This window comes from Musca autumnalis, unplaced genomic scaffold (genome assembly GCF_047663935.1).
Source record: "Musca autumnalis isolate F117 unplaced genomic scaffold, ASM4766393v1 scaffold_4, whole genome shotgun sequence".
NCBI lineage: Eukaryota > Metazoa > Arthropoda > Insecta > Diptera > Muscidae > Musca > Musca autumnalis.
This window is the reverse complement of record NW_027411977.1, coordinates 146,051,638-146,074,609: the sequence shown is the minus strand read 5'-3', so window position 1 is coordinate 146,074,609 and position 22,972 is coordinate 146,051,638. Positions and strand designations below refer to the sequence as shown.

The 22,972-nt window shown below is 33.6% G+C and overlaps 1 protein-coding gene across 4 annotated transcripts; it reads right to left on the bottom strand.

The window, feature by feature from the left end:
• Positions 1-6,518: 6,518 nt before the first annotated feature.
• Positions 6,519-22,315, bottom strand: Ptp61F (Protein tyrosine phosphatase 61F). 4 transcript variants are annotated; one of them, XM_073986112.1, is made up of 9 exons: positions 22,011-22,095; positions 21,355-21,896; positions 12,030-12,203; positions 11,698-11,960; positions 11,406-11,631; positions 11,196-11,342; positions 10,550-11,127; positions 10,347-10,472; positions 6,519-6,895 (listed from the first exon to the last, which is right to left on the bottom strand). In XM_073986112.1, the coding sequence occupies exons 2-9, from the start codon at positions 21,538-21,540 to the stop codon at positions 6,880-6,882; spliced, it is 1,716 nt and encodes a 571-aa protein (XP_073842213.1). In that variant the 5' UTR covers positions 21,541-21,896; positions 22,011-22,095; the 3' UTR covers positions 6,519-6,879. The 4 variants fall into 4 exon arrangements, with proteins under 4 accessions (XP_073842213.1, XP_073842212.1, XP_073842211.1 ...); XM_073986111.1 differs by having other exon boundaries at positions 21,355-22,111; XM_073986110.1 differs by lacking the exon at positions 6,519-6,895 and having other exon boundaries at positions 7,968-10,472.
• Positions 22,316-22,972: the final 657 nt, after the last annotated feature.

The following is a 22,972-nucleotide window of genomic DNA, read 5'->3' as shown; positions in this document are numbered from 1 at the left end:
AGAAGTAAAATAGAAGGAAAAATAAACATTTTGTTAACAATTATTGATTATTTGCATAATTAATTAATTTTGTGTATCAAAAATATGGTGAAAACAACAATAAAACAACAGTTTGAAATATTAATTGATAAATTGAGTGCAAATCCAATGTGCACATGGGTTCCATCTATAAAGCCAACTACACCAGGGAATTTCGTTTTTGAATAAAAATGGTTTTTATTGTCTTTTTTTCCTCCTCTGTCAACTTCGAAACGATCCAATTTTGGCACAATTTATCCTCTATCAAGTGGACAACTTCCTTCAATACTCTCGACAATGTAGATTGAGCCATGCAATTGTTGAAATCATTGCCATGGGACTTTTGGAAACTTCCGTCCTCAAAGAATCGCAACGCTGTGCACACTTTTAAAAGTGGAGGTATTGCTGTTGATCTGTAACTTACTTTGAAGTCATCCTTTAACGTTTCCACAATGTAAACTACGGCATCCTTTGGCAATCGAAAATACGCCTTAAACCTGAAATAATGTACTGATTATACAGATCTTTCCACATGATCATCAGCTTACAGTGCAGATGGCAATTCCAATGGATTCGACTTGTCCCTCAAATTTCTTCTAATAGATGCAATGTCCTGTACATTTTCTTCATCATCAAAAAATAATTCCACCGAACTTATCATTTTTTGGGACAGCAAATAAAACTTGACGATCCGAAGATTCAATGGGCAGGTTATATTCCAATCTTGGGTTGTTTTCCAAATTTGCTCGAAAACTCAGCCAAAATATTAAAATATTCTCCAGAATACAAAAAAGAGTTATCCAAAGCGCAATTATTTTTAAAATGTTTTTTTTTTGCGAATAGAGGTCACTAGTTTGAAAAAACACTGATCGATAACATGTTTATCGACCATCCAGTTGAGTTGACATTAATGGTACAAAATTTCGTCTCAGTCGCGCAGACAACTGACAACGCAACTCAAGTTTAGTGGCAATACAAGATAGACCCATTAACCCTCCGTTGGACACCTGAGTCTAGCCAGGCCTTTTTCATTTTATTTTGCATTTTAAACTGGGTTACAATAAAGCTATGGACCTGAGATTTCAGGTAGCTTCATGAAATTTTCTTACCTTTCCAACGAAAGAAACATGGTAGAACAAGAAAAGGTAGCAGCAATACCCAGCTGACTGAACTGGGTTGTAGTGTTAGTGTCAAATTTCATTCGACATTTTATGTATTTATTTCTATGTTCGATGTATATTAGGGATATATATTTTTGAAGAACAAATTTATTCATCAGAAAAAAAACTATTTCCCATAAAGACGGCTTCATATCATTGACATGTAACCTCCTCCAGGTCCGAACGACATGCCGCACACTAAAACATCGCTTATAGAGGCGGTACAATATTTGTTAATATGTGTGGTATTTTGTTAAACTTGAAAAGAATAAAGCCCTAATAAACATGTGCTTTTTTGTTTTCAAAAGCAAAGGATTGAAACATCTTCTCTTTTTCAATGAATTACCAGCGACCCGAAACATTTTTGCAAGTATTCTACTTTCTGCGAGAAATTATGCATTTAGTGGAATGATATGGAAACATTCAAATTGAAAATCTAACGAGTTTTCATTCATGTTTTCCAAAATATTCAATCAAATGTGAAAAAATATTAGTTTTTTAAATTCCAATAATTTATAGACATTTCCTTGTTTTGTTTACATTTACGTTGACACTAAGGTTTACAAACAAAAACAAATTCCTTTGTGGTTGTTGTTCGAGTTGTATTTGTTGTAGTATTAACTTTACCTTGTATTTGTTCTACCATGCGAAAGAAACGTGAAGTCAAAAGGATCACCAGAAAAGGAGCTACAAGGATTTTTTGACATACATATCACAATCGTAACACAAGAGTCTGGCCAGACCCCACCTATTTTTTATTGAAAAATTTCCGAAATTTTTCTCAAAATTTGATCGTTTTCTTCATTATTTGACAGAATGAATATCGTTTTATGAAATTTGTCGCATTTCACCCTACCATGTCTTCAAAATTGCACATAACAAAGGTCGCAAAAGTAGGAGATGGGTTTGAAATCAGTGTACGTACCACAACTTAAAAAAATCCCCTGGAAATAGGGTTACACCTTTATTTTAGACAATTTCACACATAACTGGACAAATAAAACCCATTACAGGACCTTTATGCTCTTTTTGTGGAGTGGAATGGCTCAAATATAAGATTCTCCATATGATTAGAAGAATATTCTTAGCACATATGCCTTCATTTACCTACTGATAATATCATTATTGCACTGCAATAAGCTGTAAAGTTATAAAATAGACCCTATTCATTCTGAGTAATACCCCAAAATAAAATAGTGCATCAAAATTACATATAAATAGGATTTTCGAGCATAAAGGCACGAAAAGTACGAATTTTTTACTTCATAGGCATATGTCCGTTTTTACTAACTTGATAAAATTAATTAAATTTAGTGCTTTTCGGCATGGTAGAACAAGAAAAGGTAGCAGCAATACCCAGCTGACTGAACTGGGCTGTAGTGTTAGTGTCAAATTCCATACGACATTTTATATATTTATTTCTATGTTCGATGTATAATAGGGATATATATTTTTTGAAGAAAAAAATTATTCATCTGAAATAAAAACAATTTCCCATAAAGACTCCTTCATATCAATGACATGTAACCTCCTCCAGGTCCGAACGACATGCCGCACACTAAAACATCGCTTATAGAGGCGGTACAATATTTGTTAATATGTGTGGTATTTTGTTAAACTTGAAAAGAATAAAGCCCTAATAAACATGTGCTTTTTTGTTTTCAAAAGCAAAGGATTGAAACATCTTCTCTTTTTCAATGAATTACCAGCGACCCGAAACATTTTTGCAAGTATTCTACTTTCTGCGAGAAATTATGCATTTAGTGGAATGATATGGAAACATTCAAATTGAAAATCTAACGAGTTTTCATTCATGTTTTCCAAAATATTCAATCAAATGTGAAAAAATATTAGTTTTTTAAATTCCAATAATTTATAGACATTTCCTTATTTTGTTTACATTTATATTTGACACTAACGTTCCAAACAAAAACAAATTCCTTTGTGGTTGTTGTTCGAGTTGTATTTGTTGTAGTATTAACTTTACCTTGTATTTGTTCTACCATGGTATAATCAGTAAATTATTTCAGGTTTAAGGCGTATTTTGGATTGCCAAAGGATGCCGTAGTTTACGTTGTGGAAACGTTAAAGGATGACTTCAAAGAAAGTTACAGATCAACAGGAATACCCCCACTTTTAAAAGTGTGCGCAGCGTTGCGATTCTTGGAGGACGGAAGTTTCCAAAAGTCCCATGGCAATGATTTCAACAATTGCATGGCTCAATCTACATTATCGAGAGTATTGAAGGAAGTTGTCCACTTGATAGAGGACAAATTGTGCCAAAATTGGATCGTTTCGAAGTTGACAAAGGAGGATAAAAGGCAAAATAAAAACCATTTTTATTCAAAAACGAAATTCCCTGGTGTAGTTGGCTATATAGATGGAGGATGTTCGTCATTTGTACTTAAACTGAACCTACTGTATTTGTCACCAAATTCATTTGCAAAAGATTTGCTGCTGTCCGCTCCAAAGGCGATAAATTCACTTATTGTGATGGACCACCACCAGTGTCGTTGAAGTTTATTTTGAGGCATTTTCTTTTTTAACTTTCAGGTGTTCGTGTTGGAGGTTCATGGCTGTTTAAACTGTCCGAAATGGACCTCCACGCTTCATCCGCTGTGGCTTTGGTTTCACCAAAACTCCCGAACTCCTCGGGCTAAGTTTGGATTTTCACTCAGTTTATCAATTTATATTTCGAACTGCTGCTTTGTCGTTATTTTCACCATATTGATACACAAAATTAATTAATGATGCAAAGAATCAATAATTGTTAACAAAATGTTTATTTTTCCTTCTATTTTACTTCTTGTTTCTTCGAAAATGTTCACTGCAACTGAAAATTGGTGGTTGCTGAAAAACAGCCGCTTCGTCAACTGAGATTCGCAACTTCAGTTGAGAGTTGCCATACGTGGATCAATTTTGACAACTAGCAACGCCACTCAACGATAATTGTTATCGATGATCGACCCCTAAGTTTACTAAAAAATATAAATAATTGTATGGGTCTGGCCAGACTCATGTGTTACGAATGTGACAAACAATATCGGTGTCCAACGAAGGGTTAATCCTTACATATCCTTTGATCCTTGCAACCGTGGCTTTGATTATCTTTGTAGGGCTTGATTCTTATTAAGGTCTCTTGCAACCGTAGGCTTTGATTATTCTGGTAGTGCTTGAGTACTTATTAAGGTCTCTTGCAACCGTAGCCTTGTTTATCCTTGTAGTGCTAGAGTATTTATTAAGGTCTCTTGCAACCGTAGCCTTGATTACCCTTGTAGTGCTTGAGTTCTTATTAAGGTCTCTTGCAACCGTAGGCTTTGATTATCCTGGTAGTGCTTGAGTACTTATTAAGGTCTCTTGCAACCGTAGCCATGATTATCCTTGTAGTGCTTGAGTACTCATTACGGTCTCTTGCAACCGTAGCCTTGAATATCCTTGTACTGCCTGAGTACTTATTAAGGTTTCTCGCAACCGTAGCCTTGAATATCCTCGTAGTGCTTGAGTACTTATTAAGGTCTCTCGCAACCGTAGCCTTGTATATCCTTGTAGTGCTTGAGTACTTATTAAGGTCTCTCGCAACCGTAGCCTTGAATATCCTCGTAGTGCTTGAGTACTTATTAAGGTCTCTCGCAACCGTAGCCTTGTATATCCTTGTAGTGCTTGAGTACTTATTAAGGTCTCTCGCAACCGTAGCCTTGTATAATTCTGCCATCCTTCGTTGATAAAGTTTAGAGTGACCAAGTTTGCAAACTAATGTTATTTTGTGAAATATGTTAATTTTTTAATAAGTTTCCAACCGCGTATTGAATATTTTAGTATAAAAACCCAACAAAACTGTTTATTTTGCATGTTTTTTACAACCTTTTTCGGGAAATACCAACTTTTTTGTAATCTCCCTTCAGTTTTGCAAGGGAGATTTTTTTGCAGAAAAACACATGTTTGAGAGCGTTCATGATACCTACTTTTTCTCCATCGAAATTTTTTCCGTGCGGATTTTTTTGTTTGTGATTGCAAAGAAGGGAAAAGAGAGAAATTCCGCACGGAATTTTGATTCATGATTGGGCTGATGTATTAAACGCATTTTTTGTTTACTTAGCATTCGAGCCTATTCATGTGGATATAAAAATTTGGTCTGTTCCAGAACTGCAAGAATCTACTAATTTTTACTATTTTTTTCGATAACATAAAGGAAAAATTGTTATCGTAGTAAAAAATAGTAGATTCTTGCAGGTTCTGGAACACACATATTGAGTTTCATAAGAAAATACCTATTTTATCAATAATTAAATGTATTAAAATTGTAGCATTTTATTTAAGAAGCGTGTTTAAAGTCATTTTTGTTTTAAATATTGCAAAATATGATGTTTTTATTAATATTTTTCCCAATTCCCCATCAATTTATTTGCGAATTTTTCAAACATTTTTCGCTTTCCTTTTCGATTGTGATAGCTATTTTTCACACTTGGCGGATTTTTTCCCTTCCGACCTTCACAGGCAATTGCCGTTCATGATAAGGCTGATGGGTTTTTTTTTACGAATTTGGCCTTTTTATTTTATAGAGTTCACAAGTTTGAAAAAACACTGATCGATAACACGTTTATCGACAACCCAGTTGGGTTGACATCAATAATACAACATTTCATCTCAGTTGTGCTGACAATTGACAACGCAACTCAAGTTTAGTGGCAACGCATAGTCGACCCCTAAAATTTAAATATTTGACAAAAATTTCTGTAGTTTCAATTATTTTAATTGTATGATTTTCTCATCAGGCAACGCAACTACAGATGAGTTGCTATCCATAATCGAACCCTTAAAAAATATACAAGTGTTCTTGTACTAAAAATTTAAGTTTTCGTGATTTTCTTTTCTCCATATTAATTTACTCTGCGTTTACACATGACAGAACAGTTGAGTACATGTATTGATTGTCAAAACCCCAAAACTTGCCTGAGTGACGTAGGCGTCCAAACAACACAAACACAGTTGTGAAATTATGAATGAAAATCGTCGATTTCTTTTTGTTTTCCTTTCACATATTATGTTTTTGTTAATCTTCTTTTGTTCTCAACACATTTCAATTATCATCTCACTTCTTTTTAACAAAAATGTCAAAAATTTGTTAACTGTATGTATGTGTTAGTAAATCAGAGTTGTATTTGCAGACAGATTGTCTTGTGTAAACGCCTAGTTATAAAAGGTCGAGTGAGAAATCTCCAGCAAGTGAACATATATAGTAAGTTATAACAAAACATTGGATTAGCGGCTGCTCATCGTCAAACCTATCCTAAGTACATTTTACATACATACATACGAAATAAATAAAAATTATGCACAACATGAATGTGTATGGACAAATTTATTAATGAAAGTGGTTTTAGACATAAAACAATGAAATGAAATTTAAATGAAGGTATTATTATTTAAAATTACAACAAAGAATGGAATAGCTACTTTAAGACGTTATACATATATAGAAGAAAAGAAGGTTATATAGCAAAAGTCGAAACAAATCCATGTTGTTTTGCGGCTATAAAATTTGGCATTTGACAAAAGAGTACGTCGATATCGAATGGATTTGCTTGTCCACTTATCAAGGGTGTAAAAGTAACATTGTTCTTTTATGCTGAGAAAGGTTATGAAATTTTTCTAATAATCTGTGTCATGTTCAGTTAGACAACGTCATTTGTTCAAAAAGTTTCTAAATTTCATGGTGTCTGCAAAAGAAAACATAAAAAGCATTTGTTGAATTAAAAAAAAATAATAAAGTAATATGTATTTTTTTCATCAAGCTACACAATTGAATAATGTACGAAAAAATGCGGTATTTGTCAGCCTAATTATAAATGTTCACTTGTGGCAGATATCAATTTTTTCATCACTTTCACTATTCTACGCCTATAGTACTTAATAATTTAATTTCCTCCCTATTTATTTATAATCAGGGTGAATATGAATGTAAACTTCCCGTGAGTTTGTCTTTCTGCCGTTTCAACATAAAGGAGAAAGTGTATATGTCGAGATTATGAAGTGAGAAATCTCCCACAAGTGAACATTTATGATTTGAAATATATAGTCTTACATGTAAGCGGATTTAATAAACCCACGTCCCACATGCTCTTGCAAAATTTCCAGTTTTTACGTTTACAGATAACGATCTTACTCAAGAAATGGAATTTCGGAAAATGGGCTAACATTGCATTGCTGTAAGAAAAGATCCCAAAAGTAGTTCATTTGATGGCAGACTGCTGCTAAATTTTCCTAAAAATTTACCCATTCCAGAGAAATTGGCCCAGTCGATCATAAAGCAATTCACTATTTAGACTAAACGATGGATGACATCTTTGGTGTATCGGAACATTTTTGGTTCCAAAAAGTGGAGTATTAGCGATACTTCTTTTAAAATACAGTTGATCTATAGTTCCCCCATTATGCTTCTGATAAATTGCGTTCTTCAGAGAATTTTCGTGAAAATTACTATGGAAACATAGATCGCTAGGTTGACACGGGTTAACGTTAACCGATCGCCCTAATATACACATATATGTATATCCACCACCACTTTATTAATTAATATCTCTTATAAGGACTATCGCTTATATCCACCGAATTTCTACATATTATATTGATTGATTTTGCGTTGGCTTTTTTTGGAAAAATATATTATTAGTGAGAACTTGTATAAGTTAACTAAAGTACTAAACATCACAACTCTTTGACAAACCATTTTCTTGTTGATTTAATCACGCTCATCTCTGTCTGATGATAATATATAGTATTCGAATAATATTTTATGTAATTATGTTTTTCGTTTATTATTGTTGCTGTTTGTTTCTGTTGTTGTTCTTGTTTAGATTTATAAGGATACATTTATAAAAATAAATCGTTTATTTAATTAATATTATAATTTTTAGTTGTATATTCATTATTTGCTATATAACTACGTGTATATGACATTAAATATGTTTTAACTTCTTTCTGATGCTATTTGTCTTTGCCGTGTGTAAGTTGGTGTGTTGTTTGTATACTTTTTTATGCAAAAAGTTGTTGTATAAATTCTTATAGTTGTTTTGGGGTTATGTTAATGTGTAATTCGTACAAAATTTGGTGTTTATATATTTTGATTTTTATTCTTTGTGTATTATTTCATCATTCTAGAACGGCATATATGTATGTATTTTCAAGAATAATTGAAATTAACTTATAAAATACCTCTACACAAAGATTCAAGAAATCAAATGCATTTTGAAGAAGCTGAAAAAGTAAAACTATACACATTCCTTAACATACATGTTTTCTGTCCTTTGTCATATCTTCGTTTTAATAAAACAAATCCATTTGGCAAGATAGATAATCAATCAAATTAGACCAACAAATTTTAATGTGACATTCTTTAAGGTCTTATAAATGTTTTAACACTTTTAAAAAGTGTACACTTTTTTAAGATTATACAACATCACAGAAGATGTAATAATTCGAAACCTCCAAAATATTAATCGTCGATTAATTCAAGTTAATGTAGCAAACAATTGTTATACCATGAAGAAAATCTATTATAAAGAAAATTATGTGTAGTATATGTTATAAAATTTAGCAAATATTTGCCAGTATACTCAAGTGTTATCAGTCTATTGCAGATCAGTATCAAAATGTACATATTCCAAAATCTGTTACTTATCAATAAAAATTATGTGGGTTTTACCTGAATGTGAGAATTTGTAAATACGGTTTGATTTGTGATATAGAAGCGAACTTGTATAAGTTAACTACCCTCAATGGTCTATATGGAAGTGTAGTTTAAAACAAAAGCCATCATTATCACTACTCACTACTCAATAATAATTTAATACAGAAGATTAAAAACCCTTGTTGATCGTTTAAAGCATTTTCCAAAATATTAATCGTAAAATATGTGTATATATGTACTTATAAACAGATATGCATGGATATTAAATAAATCCAGAAACAAAGTTCAATGCTTCGTGCCGTTTTCCATACTCTGGTCAAATACATAATGACTTTGCATCAATCAGCATAAGAAGCCATTATTTCATTGACAAGTATTTTTATGCCCCATTTGTGTTGGAATGGAATCCTGAGATTCCATTAACTTTTGTTAACATACATCATCTTGTTTTTAAAACAAAACATTTTCTAGATAAGTTACTTAAGGGGACATTTTCACAAAACTATTGTATGCAGAAAAAAAATGTGTATATAGAATTCGTAAATCATGAATTTTTCCACAGCTAGTGTATTTGGTTACTCGACATCTGACAAAAAATTATAGCGGATTGAAAAAAAGAATTGGCCATTTCAATGGTCTGGACGAGTACTAAGTTACAGGAAAACAAATATATGTTTTCAGTTCCCCGCTTTGTGTTAACGAAATGAGACAATTTTAATTTAGTAAAACCAAAAAATATCAAAACAGATAGGTGATACGTTTTCTTTACAATTTAAAAGTAAAATATATTAACAATTTTGGAATTGATAACTTTGTATAACTCGCTCACTCATTCGACTGTATAAAACAAATTGCAACAATCAAATTTCAAATCATGATTAAAAAATTAGCGTGTTTACGTGAGAGCTTCTTACAAGTGTTTCCTGCGGCGTCTGTGTTTATATATATATATATTATATGGTATTATCGGGTTTCTTTGTTATTCATCATGTCTAGTATGTTTTAAATGTAATTAGAAATAATTAGTGTATGTGCGTTCATCTAAGTTTTATGATATAATAAAAGGTCTAGTTGCAAAAACTTAGTTTTTACAAGTAAATATTAATAATATGTTTGTTGTTGTTGCGGTTTACTTTCCATGATTTAGATAGAAGTAGAAAAATTCATTTAGTCGATGTTATTAATGATAGGTGGCAAAACAAAAATGTTTCCTCTTTTAATTTATTGTTCGATACCATGTTCTCACTCTATATTCTTCCCAGTGTATTGTGCGAGTATATCTCGATTGCCCCCACCCACATCATTTTATTGGCCACTAAAATCGATAAAGCGATCTATGCTAATTGGCCACGCATACCTGGGAGAGAATATATTTACGTGTCATACATTTTGGGTAAATAGCGATTTAGGCCCATTTGGAATAGACATAAACACAGATAACACCCACAACAACACCTGCAGTTATATAAGTAATTAATGACCTTCGCTTTTTCGCCGATTGCTTGTTTTCCTCGTTTTCTCGCTGTTTTCTTTTAATTTCATTAACTTTTTGCTCGATATTCGCTTGGCGTTCAGCACGTTTACGACGCCTTAGTTCGTTATCAGGACTGTAAGAAGAAATAAAGAAACGGAACATTAACAAACATCAACATTGTATCATATTATTACTACTACTTATCCTTACCTCACTGGGTCTGTCGAATCTATACCGTTCAGTTTTTTCGAATCTGGGTCTAAATGTTCATTTGCCATTGCTTTACTATGTTGGTGATTGTGTGTAGTTGCAGTATCATTGTCATTTACTTCTGCGTCAGGAACGACATTGTTTTCATTTTCGTTTTCGTCATCGCTGTCATCCTCAAAATACTCGTTGTCATCACTGTCCGATTCGTGTACGCGATCTAATGAATTTTCCCTTGGCAGTGGTGGTAGTGGTCGATGTGTCATATTTGTAACATCTGTGTTTCTTTCATTATTTATGAAATTATTCAAAGCATCTTTGTTGGTTTTGTCATTGTCGGGCACATACAATTCATCATTGAAACTAACACTGGCCGGTATTTTGGGCAAAGGTTTGCTTTGAGAATTGTTACCGGCCAAGTTCAGTCGTAAGGAACCGTCGGCTCCGCTACCAGCCATAGGTAGAAGTGAATGGGTACGCGGTGGTAAAGGCGGTGGAGTTTCATCCAAATTATATTCATCACCCTGCTGACAATGATCTTCAACTGAATTGTACACAACTTCGTTATAATTCATAAAGTTCTAGAAAAAAAATGGTGATATGTTTTAATACTGAGACTGAGAGGACAAAACGTTTTTAATATACAAACCGGATCTTTAAGTAGTTTAATGCCTTCAATAATGGCCTGATATGAAAAATACAATTGATCGGCGGTTTGTATTAGTCCCATGCGGTATCTTCGTAGTTCATATAAGATATCTTGCACAGACACGTTATTTACACCTTCTTTGTCAACCTGTCAGAAAATTAAGAAAGTTTTAGATTTCGAATATTTTCAAATGTATACACACATACTTACCAACACTAGACAGCAGTCGACGAGACAGAATGTGCCAGACCGACCAATGCCAGCACTGCAGTGCACAACTGCTGGTCCTTCGCTAGGATCTAAGGCTCCTGAAGCACGTACCTCTTTAAGGAAATATAAAAACGCAACTGGTGAACTGGGTACACCAAAATCTGGCCATGTGGTATAGTGGAATTGTATAATATTTCGACTTTGATTCGATTGAAGATCAGTCAATCTAAAAGAAATAACCACCAGTTAATCTGGCAATTGAGATAGAAAACCATTCTAAAGTATGTCTCACTTGAACCATCGAACACAAAAGTTTTTGTACTCTGTCCAATGTAAAAACTCTACAGTCAATTTTACTTCATTCAATTTCATGGCATTTTCGGGTCCTTTGCGTTCCGGCCAATACAAATGACATTTTGGCTGTTTCTTTTCCATTAACTTGTTCAACATAAGAATGGCCCGGGATTTCTGTTCCCAAACCATTAACCAAAAATGTCCAACTGTATCCACTAGTGGTCCTTGTGTGAGGATATATTTTCTTTCTGCTCGACCCATCTATATGTTCGGTATAGCAAGTGTGAATGAAAATAATAATCACAATAGAAATCATTTTTTTTTCATTACCTTAACCAAATTAGCGTTGATATAATCGACACTGCCCCTATGCAGTATGATTCTAGAATGATCGTAAGGATTAACATCGCGATATCTGTTTAAGCAGCGATTGTGTGATTTTTCTGATTCACTGGTGCAAAAATGTTTCTCATTTGCTTCTCGTTCACATTTCTCGCGAATTTCCTAAAGAAAAGCATAAAAAATATTAACATATTAAATAAAACAAAACTATGTACATATGTACACTCAATGTTTGTCACTAAGAAGGATATCTTGGAGACCATTTATTTGTACAGAGAATAAAACTGTAAACATAAAATTCTTAGAGGTAGTTTACACTAGCTATCAATGGCATATGACCCGAAATAAAAACATTCCATATCTACCCACGCAGGCAATGTGGAGACGACATTTCAATACATTTTTGCTGGTGTGGACGCAAAAAGGAAATGGCGTAAGGAAAATCCCCAAATATAACAATAGAAAATTTAAGCACATATGACATTGATATATAGTGTATACAACCCCTTAGTTAGAACTGTGTAAGTCCCCTGGCATCACTCCTTTCCATATTACTGCTCTGACGTCACAGAAGTAAACTGGCGAAGCATTAACATGTACCAAATGGCACTTTTGTTAACACATTGAACTAATTTTCACTATGGTCGATTACAGATTATTGAATTGTCTCTTCCGAAGGCCTCTTCCGAAATTTATGCTAGATTAACGACAGACAGTGTTTTCTACCGAGTCGGAATGGAACCTAAAACTGAAAATTGCACCTTGAAACACATATATGCACATCATCATCAAATAATTGAACAGATTTTTAACCATATATGTACATATGTATATATTTATATGTATGTAGTATGTTTGCAAAGTCAATGAATGGGATAGACATGCGAAACGTAAATAAAACATGTAATAGCTTTAACCATTTTCACCGTATAAGCATGCATCAACTACAACAGCACAATGTTGTAAAACATGAACGTTGTATCTGGTGCATACAATATTAGGTTCAAATATGCTGGTGTGTATCTCATATGATACCGTTTGTTTCAGTATTTTTTTATTACTGGAAAATTATGAGAGTTGAAAAATTCCACATTGATAGTAAACAAGGCTGTAATAACTTTTTAATGAAATACATAATGCTCTAAATTTGTGTTTTCGAAATGAGGAAACCTATTCTATTCTAAAATGAAAAATAAAAAAACAAGATATTGTCGGCGTGGGTGTGAAAAACTAGATATGGAGAGTTAGAATCAAGTCCGAAATATTAAAACACCAAACAGGGTGCAACATGTTCTACTGCGACCTTATAGGCGAAATGTGTCGATCTATTTTTCATTGGTCTATTTCATGAGTTGACGTCGAGTGATTCCAGAGGAAGAAACTACTATTACTAATTATTCGATATTATAAAGGAAAAATTGTAATCGTAGTAACAATTGTTAGATTCTTGTAATTTCTGGAAGAGGGATATTGGTGGCGTTTTTATTGTGATAGCTGTTGTAATTTTGTTCTTTTTTATAGTTCGGCTTAACCCTATTGTTTTTGTTTTAATGTTTTATCACTTTCAAAAAACCAAAAAATTATTGGCTTATTTTGAAGTACAAGTATGCCGCAAAGTCGATCGGAGCAAAATTGGCTGAGATAGGAGCATTGGAAGGGAAAAATTTATTTTGATTTGTATGTAGCATAGAAACTTTATACGCGTGTTTCTCGAAATGGCATTTTTAAGTTAGCGCCAACGATAGCTGGAAAATGAATTGACCGATATTCATATGGTTTGGTGAGTTTATTAAACACATAAAAAGCTTGTCCTTAAGCGAAAATGTTTGCCCAATTTTTTGACAAAAATCGGCCAATTTTTTCGTTAAAATCAACATTTTTGACAGTTAACAATTTTTTAAATTCTATTTTGCTAAAACACAATATTATTAGGTTCTTAAAACGCCCATAAAAACATACGAATATCGCCCCTTCCGTTTTGGAGTTGTCGTTGGCACCGCAAATCGTTTCCTCTATGCTATCAAAAAAAAGGTATTTCATTCTTAAAATTTAAACCGATCCAACGAATAACATCAATTTCTAACACTTTAACAACATCTGGATGAAACTTAACGGAGTCGTGAAGAAACACTCCGTTTATTAGCTGTTGTTTATATATCTCTACAAGTATGTTAGTTTGTACATCCTTACAAGCAGCTACATAAATTTTCTCAAAAGCAAAAAGCGTGCAGACATTTCAACATTTTTCTTATAAAATAAAAATATTATTAGCGAAGATATTTTGGTTAATTCACGAAGAAAATTTCCTAATGGAGTGCTCTTGGAGTATATGTCGAAACATTAACTTGTGATGGGAAGACAATATAAAACTCTCTCTTTATCTTGGATTGAATGGAGAGAGGAGGAAACAAGCTCTGTTGCGATTGCATTTAAAGGAGAATGTACCGTCATCTTGTGCGAATTGAAATTCTTTTTCTAAAAAAATATGTATTTATAGGGTTTTCAGAATTTTGGACGTATGAACTTGCCGACAATATGGATTTCGATTAAAGCTCAAAAGTGTTGAGGAGTAGGTAACTAAAGGAATGGACCGACATAGTCCATTTCGGAAGTTGATATTATTTTAGGACTCATTCCTTTCGATAGATATCGCGGCCACAAGTAATTTTTGTTGGTCACCGTATAAATTATAGCTTTTGAAAAAAAAAACAACGGATTCTCGATTGGCCAATTTTTGAACTTAAATTAAATATGTTGCTCCGTTTATGAGATATCGCACGAACCATTTTAGGGAAAACTTCTGAACTTTTGCGGGGGAGGTACCGGAAGGAGTGGACCGATATGATTTGCAGAAATATTACAATATGCAAAGTTCGGGAGCAATAGTGCGCCCTAGCCACTGCACATGGTGGCAGTAGGGTTGCTTTTCTCAGGAAATACTAGTTCTTGAAAAAACTTGTACTGTCGTAATTAAAGCTCGAAAGTGTTGTGGAGGAGGTATACAAAGGAATGGACCGACTTAGTCCATTTTGGATAGATATCGCGGCCATCAATCATTTCAGTTGGTCAACGTATAATGTAGAGCTTTTGGAAAAATTTTCCAAAGGGTCCTCGAAGGGAGGTACCCTATGGAGTGGTCCTATATGGCCAATTTTCGAATTTAAACTAAATTTGTTGCTCCGTTTATGAGATAGGTGTAGTTCATAACTTTTCATTACTTCTCTAATTGGTTAGGGATGTGACATACATATTTATTCAGGAACAACTCTACACCTTTTTCAGATTAATTCGAAACATGTTAGTTCTAATTCGTAACACTTCATTTGTAATTCGAAATATTCCATTTGTAATTCGAGTCATTCTATTTGTAATTCGTATTATTCCATTTGAAATTCGAATTATTCCATTTGTAATTCGTATTATTTCATTTGTAATTGGAATTATTCCATTTGAAATTCAAATTATTACATTTGAAATTCGAATTATTTCATTTGTAATTCGAATTATTCCACTTTCCATTATTTTATTTGAAATTACAAATGAAATCATTCGAATTACAAATGGAATAATCCGATTTACAAATGGAATAATCCGATTTACAAATGGAATAATTCGAACTACAAATGGAATAATTGGAATTACAAATGGAATAATTCAAATTTCAAATAGAGTAATTCAAACTATAAATGGAATATTTCAAATTTAAAATGGAATAATTCGAATTACAAATGGATGTCTCGAATTACAAATAAAAAGTTACGTATTACAAATAGAATTCTCGAATTACTAATAAAATAATTCGAATTACATCTTAAAAGGTGTAGTTTAGTAAAAATTCTCCAAATTTTTCCAATTTTTTTGTTGTTGTAGAAGTATGTAGGTATTTTAATGCTGTTTCATGGAATTTATAATTTTCTTGGGGACGGACCTGGTTTTTTGACACAAAAGTCTGGGTACAATACCTGGGTTATGGGAATATCTATCCAACACGGGTTAAGAAGATATATCCAAACCCCTAACCTCCGACTCTCTACATAGGTATTTACAAAAAAATTACTTTTAAAAGATCTCTTTTCGCACTTTGTATTTCTTTTGCCTTTCTATATTATAGATTTTTTAGCTGAACCGGGTGCGCGTCACTATCCCGAATAAGGTAAAATATATTTTGACACATTTATTTGTAGGCCAATTTTAGACACACATTCCAACTTTCATTAAAATCGGGTATATATAGCGTGTTTGGTACATCAAATACATGAATTCGGACGAAAATATATACAAATCTGAACCGATTTCAATATAAATTGGCAAATTTATTTCTAGACCAAAGTCCTCCACACATTCCAAATTCCATTGAAATTGGACATACATTATCTGTTAGCATTCTATAGATATTTGCATAAAAAATCTAAATTTTTTGGAGGTACCAACGCTTCTGATGCTATATCTCCGAATCAACGCGGAATTTCAGAAATTGTTATAGCCTATGTTACTTTCAGGCCATGTAGCGATATACTCTGAAAATTTAAGGAAGATCGGTTCAGCGGTTTTTGAGTCCATAAACTTCAAACAAACAAACGTACAAACATTTTTCTACTTTATATATAGTTAGAAAACAAATGTATTGCAAAGACCAACATTGTAAAAATGTTCATATTAATTGTTCGTTTATGGCAACAAATTATGTAAAAACTATATTTTGTGCAAATCTCTTGCTACTGGTCCTCAAAACAATATTTCGTCAAAATATGCATAGTTTATTTGCGATTTATAATAAATCAGGCCAAAAATATGAATTACCTACTACTTTGAGGTGGCAGTAAATGTATTGCAAATATTACCAAATCTATTTTTTCCCTATACTTTCCAGAGGTATATTGATGTTTTCAAAGCCAAAATCGGACTGTTTTGCATTGATCCATTATCCAACAATACATATTGAGTCAAATATTCATTCTTTACATACACATGGATAATACATGAATATGAAACCAAAACCAATGTGGGTCCATTTGTTATTATAGCCCCCATATAGCGGTACCATCCTATTTAAAGTATTTTAAGGATTCTATCTTAATTTTTAGGCCGAATTGGCAGTAATTTGGCATTTGGGTTTCCCAATGGTACAGAAACTTCCTCACCAAAAATTTAGGACATAGGTATAGCCTCCATACAGCGATTTCCGGTATTTTAAGGATTTCATCTTCATTTCCAACCCGAATTGGCTGAAACTTGGCATTTGGAGCTCTCAATATTACATAAACTTCCCCACCAAAAATTATGGACTTAACCCCAGGTTTTGGTAGAGCACTTAAAATGGTTAAACACGATTTCAGTCATTTTAAAGTTGTTATCTACATTTCGGCCACCACTGTGCCACTTCAGGAAAACAATAGAGCAAAAATGTCGGGAGAAAATCTGCCAACAATGGCAAAACACGCCAAACTGCAGCATATCAAGGGCAATCTGGCCAATCCCGCCCAAGTCAAGAACCGCCTCACTGCTCTCAATATGGAAATCAGACCTTAAACTAGTAGTGGGGATCATCACGGGTCACTGCAGAATAGGATCCATGACGAGCAAATGGGAAGCAGACCACACGGCTGACTACTGCAGGCTGTGCAAGGATGAGGAAGAAATAGAAACGATCGAGCACCATTTATGTCGTTGTCCTATGCTCCTTTCTAGAAGACAATGCACCATGGGTGTGCACACCATCCAATCTCTTACAGCATTCTGCCAAGCAGAGCCGTCGGATCTATTACACATGGCAAAAGGCCTAAAATGGCTCCAACGTGCTGAGAACAGGACAAGCACCAGCCCTACATAGTAGCATTGGCAACCACGTCCGAGCTACAACTAACCTCTATTATCACAACAACAATTTCACTACTTCTATATCTAACCTCCTCATCTACAATCTCTTTCTACTCCTATAGTTGCATCCGAAAATTACACCCAATCTGCAGACATCGCCTATACATCACTACATCTCACCCGTCATCACCTTCAATACCATCACCACCACCACACCTCTACTATTGGATTATACGCATCTACAACCACATCACTCACAAGCTCCGTCTACCCACAACTACTATCACACATCCACATCTCCTTTAAATCACAACCACAACTACAATCCGTTTCAACATTCAGGATGATCACAATGGACCCCAAGGTCTCCGAGTGGAGTGGCTGCCATCACAGCAGCTACGCATCCTAAAACCTAACCTATCCTACATTTCGCCTAAATTGGCTATTTTTTTGTTATAAGGCTCTCAGTGGTCAAAAAATCCAATTACTGAAAATTTACAAATGAAAAATAAATACAAATATTAATTTACAGTGTTTTATTTATAAATGCACTTAAAACTACGCCATTTTCACATGTAATTCGAACAATTTCAATTGTAATTTCATTATTTCATTTGAATTTCGAAAAATTTAACTTGTAATTAGATAATTCCAATTGAAATTTGAAATTGATTCCATTTGAAATTCGAATTATTTCATTTGTAATTTGAATTTTTTCGTTTGTAATTCGAATTATTTCATTTGTAGTTCGATTTTTTTGAAATAATTCGAATTTCTAATGGATTTCTCAAATTACAAATGAAATAATTCGAAATTCAATTGGAATTATCGAATTACAATTTAAATTTTTTGAAATTCAAATTTTTAGTTGTATGTTAGTTCTGTTGTTTATATACATTTGATATCGTTCTCCCACGTGTTTTAAAACGCGTGTTGAAGGGTTTAGTGGTTGTTGTGGATTTGTTTTGCGTAAGTTGCGTCTTGTGTTCAATCGAGTCATGTTTCGTCATATGTTGAGAATTTTCTTGGTTGTAGTTTTCGTACATTTTTTGTTTTTCAAGATATATATGTTTCTACAAGATATATAAGTTGCAAGTTCCACTGAGTGTCGTCGTATTGTTTTCATTCGGGAGATCAGAGAGGAATGTGCAAATAGTTTTGCCCAGGATGACGTCGGTGTTGGAAAGGTCATTTTTTGTTAGAATAGCATGATCTTTCAATTGCTTGCCACCTTCTCTTAAGAGCTTTAGCCCTTCCTTGCACTCTTTTAAAACCAACATTTATTTGCATGCTTTATATCATGATATTTGAATTAGTTTTTATGCTTGGGTTTTGCACAGATGGGTTGATTGTCATTTCATCTTACATTTTTTTATTAAAATCAAGATATTTTTTTTATTTTTTTATCACTAACAATTTCCCTTGTGTTATTTTATGTACTACATTTTTTTCCTGTAAATCTTGTGATTATTTTATATTTTTTGTTGTTCAAATTTTCATTATAATGATTCAGTCTAACTAGAGTAGTCTAGGTTAAGCTTTTTCTGTAACATAGGTGGCCTTTAAGGCTTTGTTACCAAATTATGAAATAAATTAAAATTCTGAAATTACAAATAAAATGTTTCGAATTACAACTGAAATTATTGGAATTACATGTGAAAATGGTGTTGAAAATATTTTTTCATGATGGAATCTCTCAAATAAAACGCTTGCATTTGAATGAACAATTGTGACAACATTAAACGGCAAGCGTTTTATTTGAGAGATTCCATCATGAAAAATTATTTTCTAGTTAACTGTAACTTTATTTTTTTATTATTTTTTATTTTAACACTGAAATCTATTTAAAACTTTAAAATATTCCTTAGACACCTTCCTATAATTAAAGAAATGAACCCAGCGTAAGCTTTCCAATGATAGGTGGGACTTTCGGGTTAAACAACCGGTTAGCCGGGTCCATCCCGATATCACCGCAACAATTTCCACCTCTGGAAAAAACTTTCAAAAATCGGACAGTTTTTACTACGCTAGAGTTAAGCCTTTATTGATCGTTCAGGGAATATTTCTACTTTTTTATTTATTTATTATTTTTTTTTTTTTGAAATCTCGTCCAGATGTAGATATTGTTGCGCTGATCACGGAAATGTATATTTTTCTTGCGGAACGGGTCTAACGCGGTCCAACAATATCTAAAAAAAAAACATTGTTCCACAACATCCCATACGGGACAAGGGAGACTTCTCTCAAATCAATGAGTGCACCCCGATTCATATTTAGCTCAATGATATGGGACCTACTGTTTATCGCCGAGTCCGAACGGCGTGTCTTAAGACACCACTTGTGGAGAAGTTTTTCAAGGCTGAAATACTCAGGAAATGTCGCCAACATTACTGAGGGGTATTTTGCCACCGTTGAAAAATGTTTGATGTTGCTTGGCCGGGGAATCGAACCCCCGACCTTCTGCGTGCAAGGCGGGCGTGCATACCATTGCACCACGGTGGCACCCAACAATATCTACCTCTAGAAAAAATTCAAAAAAGTTTTTACTAAACTAGAGTTGTTCTAGCTATATTATTATGGATCAGGATGAATGTTTGGACTGAATTCGGATCGGCCTGAAATTCTTACCACAGATAGGGCTTGCAGTGCAGATCACGCCAATATATATCATGGGCAGGATTGCAGTGCTGATCACGCCAATATATATATATATATATATATATATATATATATATATATATAAATATATATATATATATATCATGGGCAGGAAGTCCATACTTCCCGACATATAGGCTCCGAAAGTTCAAAAAATCCCTTATTTTTGAGGATATGTTTAGTTTAAATCGAAATTTTTTCATATATAGCCGGCCTTCGGCTGGGATTTAAGACTTTCTCCTATGGGCAGGAACAAATCTCGGCTAACGCGAACAAAATTTTCCTTCAAACCGAAATTTTTTTATCATCGATCCGAATCCAGTCCGTATATTCAACATATGCCCTGCCCCCCAAAAAGAATTTAACATTTTTGTAATCAGGACAAAAATATACAGCTCCTATAAATTTCCGTTAGGAGAGTATTCAATTTGTTGCCGTTTGTGTGCTATGATATGTGATGATCATATGTCAAGGACATTTTTCGTTTTTTTTAATGTGAAGATTAAGGTTCATAGTTGACTGTTATATTCTTGTGAAATCATGGGTTTCGTAGAATTTATTTTTAAAACGAAAGGAGCAAAATGGATTTGAGCACACACATACACACGATATATTAACATTGGGTTTCACATATACATACATACATCACAAGACCAAACAACAGCATAACTACTGAAGTAAAACAAGGCCAATTCCGTGAATTACTTAGTTCAGCTAACGAAGAGAGTAGATAGTGCACTTGTATGGAGGTCAGTTTTATATTTTCTATATATAAATCATAATATTTGTAACACTATTTTTTTCGTAGATTTAATTGATTTGGGAGTTACATTCATACCTGATATAAACGTTGCCAACCATTGCGATCACTGGATATTTTATTGTACTCCAATTCAATGTTGTTTGAAACTGAAGCAGATGCCGTTGAGGATGTTGATGACGAGGAGGATTCTAAAGGTGTTGTCTCATTGCTTGATTCACTGCCACCGCCAGACGACACTGTTGAATTTGTTGTGGATGTCATTGTTAAAGATATGGCCTGCTGCTTTTGGAAACAAGACTTTGCGTTCTGGTTTCTATCTTTTTTGGCTAAATGCCGATTGTGTGCAGTTATTTTACAGTAGTATTTGTTGTTGTCGTGTTGTCGTCACTATGCCCTTTTTAATGTTGTATAGCTTCTTATTCTATTTTGACACTATCTTATTGTTTAACACGTACTTTGTGACACTTTTTTGTCAAATAAAATGTGTGAAAGAAGCCGCCAAAGAACGACATCAATTATTCCACAATCAAAACTAAAATTACTTCTGCATTATTTTGCAATATTCACATGAATTGCCTGACTCGTCGCACACGACTTTAACTCTTAATATTTTTTTCCTGAATTCGGGGAACAAAACAAAATAAAGCATTGGTGTATTCATGAAACTCTGAAACTCATCTACGGTATGCGTATTTAGAACATTTGAAGCGAATTAATGAGGAAATGATTACAATTTTAATATAGAATTAAATTCGCAATTATTATTCTTTCTTTTTGGCAAGTGAACAGAACGGAGGTAACGAATACTTGAGTATCGAGTATGTATGCAAGTACTCAAACGAATTCCACAAGGTATGTAATTAGTGTAAAACGTATGGTGAAACCTCAGGCAGAATTTACGTTTCAGATATAAATAAATGCTCTGTTCCAGAACCTGCAAGAAGCTACTATTTTTTACTACGATAACAATTTTCCCTTATGATATCGAAAGAAATAGTAAAAATTCGTAGATTCTTGCAGTACTGGAACAGACCATATATCAGCATGTTGCTTGCGGAACTCCTTTCCTTTAGGGTGCACCTGGCGGAAAAATTCGTCATTTTCGCAACAGGTGGCGCTTTCGGCCCTGATTCCAACAGTGTATAACCTTTGTCCCGGAAACGTATACTTCCCGAGATATAGGTCTCTCTCGCCTTAAGTTAAACTTATTTACTAAACTCGAATCGTTAAAAATTTTGTTATTACAGGTAAGTCTTGTCCCCCTGAACACACCAATATTCCCGAGAAATACATATGTAGAAATACATACATATGTATTTTTAAATTGTAAATTTTGCTTTAAGTAGCCGCCTTCGGACGGAGATTTAAGACTTTCTCCTATGGACAGGTGCAAATCTCAGGAATTGGATCAAATTTCCTTTAAATTGTAAATTTGTCTCTCTTTGTCAGACCATACCCAGCAAAAAAGTTTGGAAGTATGCAATACAGAGTTATGATTTCAATACATCTTCCCAGCAAAAAATTTTGGAAGTTGTGCAATTGGAGTTATGATTTCACAACATCTTTCGATGTAGTCCAAAAGAGTTATACGGCGTTTATATTATAGTTTTTTGCAGGGTTAACCTTCTTTGTGAGGATTAATTTGAAGTATACACAATGGAGATGGCATTTGAAACCCAGACCCACTGGGTTA